Source organism: Sinocyclocheilus grahami, unplaced genomic scaffold (assembly GCF_001515645.1).
Source record: "Sinocyclocheilus grahami isolate Dianchi unplaced genomic scaffold, SAMN03320097.WGS_v1.1 scaffold1791.1, whole genome shotgun sequence".
NCBI lineage: Eukaryota > Metazoa > Chordata > Actinopteri > Cypriniformes > Cyprinidae > Sinocyclocheilus > Sinocyclocheilus grahami.
The window spans coordinates 157962-160674 of record NW_015506970.1 but is presented as its reverse complement, the minus strand read 5'-3'; the positions used below and the strand labels follow the sequence as shown (position 1 = coordinate 160674).

The following is a 2713-nucleotide window of genomic DNA, read 5'->3' as shown; positions in this document are numbered from 1 at the left end:
ATGCTGTACCTTTAAGACTACTGTATGTAAATAGAATCTGTTGTGACCGGTTAACTATTTTTCTAGAACACTATAATTTTGGGTCAGACATTAACTTGTCCATTAAGAGGCAATATTTGGAACCTGGAATTGATTTCCAGTGGTATTTTTGACTTCCTTTATAGACATTTTTTTTATGGTTACCGTATTAAATGCATCTGTATTGTATTTGATGTCAAATATCTAAATTTAACCGATTACTTTTAATTGGAATACTACCAGTTTTATCACCAATAAAATGTTATTAGCATCAACAAAAGTCATCTTTACATTGGAACAGAAGCTGATGACATGCTTATTTACATCTAAATGTAATGTTCAATATACACTTTTCATTCATTTTCATATTTCACTTTAATCGTGACCGTAGATTTAATGTAATTGTCCAGGGCCATATCCCCCCATCCAGAATTTAGGGGGAATTTTTGTTAATTTCTGTGGCATTTTTACCCCAAGCTCCTGGGACAGTATTTATTCATATATTAATTTATTTGTTTGTTTGTTGAAAAATGAAAATGAAGAAAGCTAATTACAGATAATAGAACAAATACAATAGATCAAATTGTTATCGTGAAATTTGTATCATATGGCCCACCCCTAACTTGTATTATAAAACTATTATTTATGTATTCATTTAAATTATTATTAGATTTTATCGAATACTTGTTTATTTTATTTTACAGTGCAGTAGTGTTACAATAGTAGTGTTTCTTATTTTTTGATTGTATTGAATAATCACAATAAAAATCGCAATTTATAAAATGGTTTATAATTTTTTATTAAATGCTTGATTTTTACAGTGCTGTGGTATTATTACAGTAGTAATATATTTCTCCTTTTTATTTATTAATAATTTCAGTAAATATAAAACTAATTACTAGTTATTTTATATTAAATGGCTCAAAAAGTGTGAATATGGCCTATGAGGAATATTGTTCAAATGGAAATATTTTTTTATTTTTCCCAAATCATTCAGCACTAAAAATATTTAAAGAGTGTTTGTCTGTATTATTTTTATTTGTATTTTTTAAATTTTTTTATGCAGATGCACTTCCCTACAAAATCACCCCAATCATTCTACAACGATTAATTATTTCCAAATGGAAATTGCTTCATTTTTTTAAATATTGTATTAGTAAATAAATATTGCAATATAGTGTCAGTATTTTTTTTTTCCAATATCATGCAGCCCTAGTGTTGATATATAAATGCGGATGTTCTTAAGTTATTGAACTCGTGGTTGTGATTTCTTTTCTAATTTTCTAATTGGTACACCCCTTGCAGCAACATCATTTTCATAATTATTGGTGATTCATATTAACTGACCCAAATAAAAACTAGAACCACAAAACTGTGATGTAAATCTAATCAATGTTTACGCAAGTACAAGACTCTTTCATTTCAGAGGAACAGGAACTAGAAGTTTCACATGACATGAGCCTTTGAAATACTGTTTTTAATATCTAAATGCATTCTGTCCTTAAAACTATGTTTTGCTCACTCAGCATCCAGTGACGACATACGGTTACGCATTCTTATTTTCACTGATGGGATATTTTGGCATTTCATTCGTCCTGGCTCTGATAAAACTTTATGGAGCACTGGTTGCTGTCACAGGTAAGACAAGCCCTCTCATATATGTAAGTACTTTTGGGATGATCATTCAAATTTAGTAAATAAAGATAGTGAATTAATGCAATTTTTCTCCTCTCTCCAGTGACTACAGGAAGAAAAGCCATGACTATCGTGTTGTCATTTCTGTTCTTTTCAAAACCTTTCACTTTTCAGTAAGTGAACTAGAATCTCTTTAAACACAACATGAAACTACTTTCGTAACGTATTGAGGTGTATTTCCAAATGCAACAATGCTGAGCAAATAATGTAACTGGATTTTATCCATCAGCATTTGATTGGGTCAGTTTTAATGTCATGTTGAGTGTTGGTTATACAAATTACATGTTTTGTTGAGATTGATGTACAATGGTTCTTTCGCAGGTACGTCTGGGGTGGTCTTCTGGTGGTGTTTGGCATCTTCCTTAATGTTTACAGCAAAAACAAAGACAAAATGAAGCTTCCCTCCTTAGCAGAGCTCAGAAAAAAAGTGCTCAGCGGGAGGAAGGTGCGTCTGCTGTCTCAGGACGTGTAGGAGGGAGAACTCAAAAGTGTAATTGATGGGCTTCTCCTACGTCTTACATCAGCTGATGCATGGAGTGTGGGGACCGTTTGAATCAAAGGGACCATAAACTAGAGCCAAAAAGCAAAGATTTGCACTGGACAAAGGTGGAAACTGAAGATGGAAATGGTTTCAGTAGGAAATCCCTTTTTTTTTTTTTACAAAACAAGTCCAAATGAATGTTGGCCTGATGGGAGCCAGTTACATTTTAATAGAATACATTTCACCTGCATGTGCCGTAAAGTAACGGCAACAGCTGACATTCAAGTCAGGACTCTATTTTTTGAGGTAACTGCAATTGCACAGGTGAAAATAACTCAATGATTCTGTCTGTTTAAAGGGCTGACATTCAGAAAAGGTTCAACTTATCAGCTGCCATATTTGCCAACCATTTGTTTGGTGAAAGGGTGGCTGTTTTTACATTAAAAACAAACTGGGATGTTGATTCAGACAGTGTGGAGTGTTTTCATGAATAATGGCGTCTCTTATCCATTGGCTCCA

General features: G+C 32.7%; 1 protein-coding gene across 1 annotated transcript; it reads left to right on the top strand.

Annotated features, from left to right (window-relative positions):
• Window positions 1–1228: 1228 nt before the first annotated feature.
• On the top strand, window positions 1229–2675 carry LOC107572673 (adenosine 3'-phospho 5'-phosphosulfate transporter 2-like). The gene is made up of 3 exons (XM_016259106.1): window positions 1229–1656; window positions 1757–1826; window positions 2035–2675. The coding sequence occupies exons 1-3, from the start codon at window positions 1587–1589 to the stop codon at window positions 2183–2185; spliced, it is 291 nt and encodes a 96-aa protein (XP_016114592.1). The 5' UTR covers window positions 1229–1586; the 3' UTR covers window positions 2186–2675.
• Window positions 2676–2713: the final 38 nt, after the last annotated feature.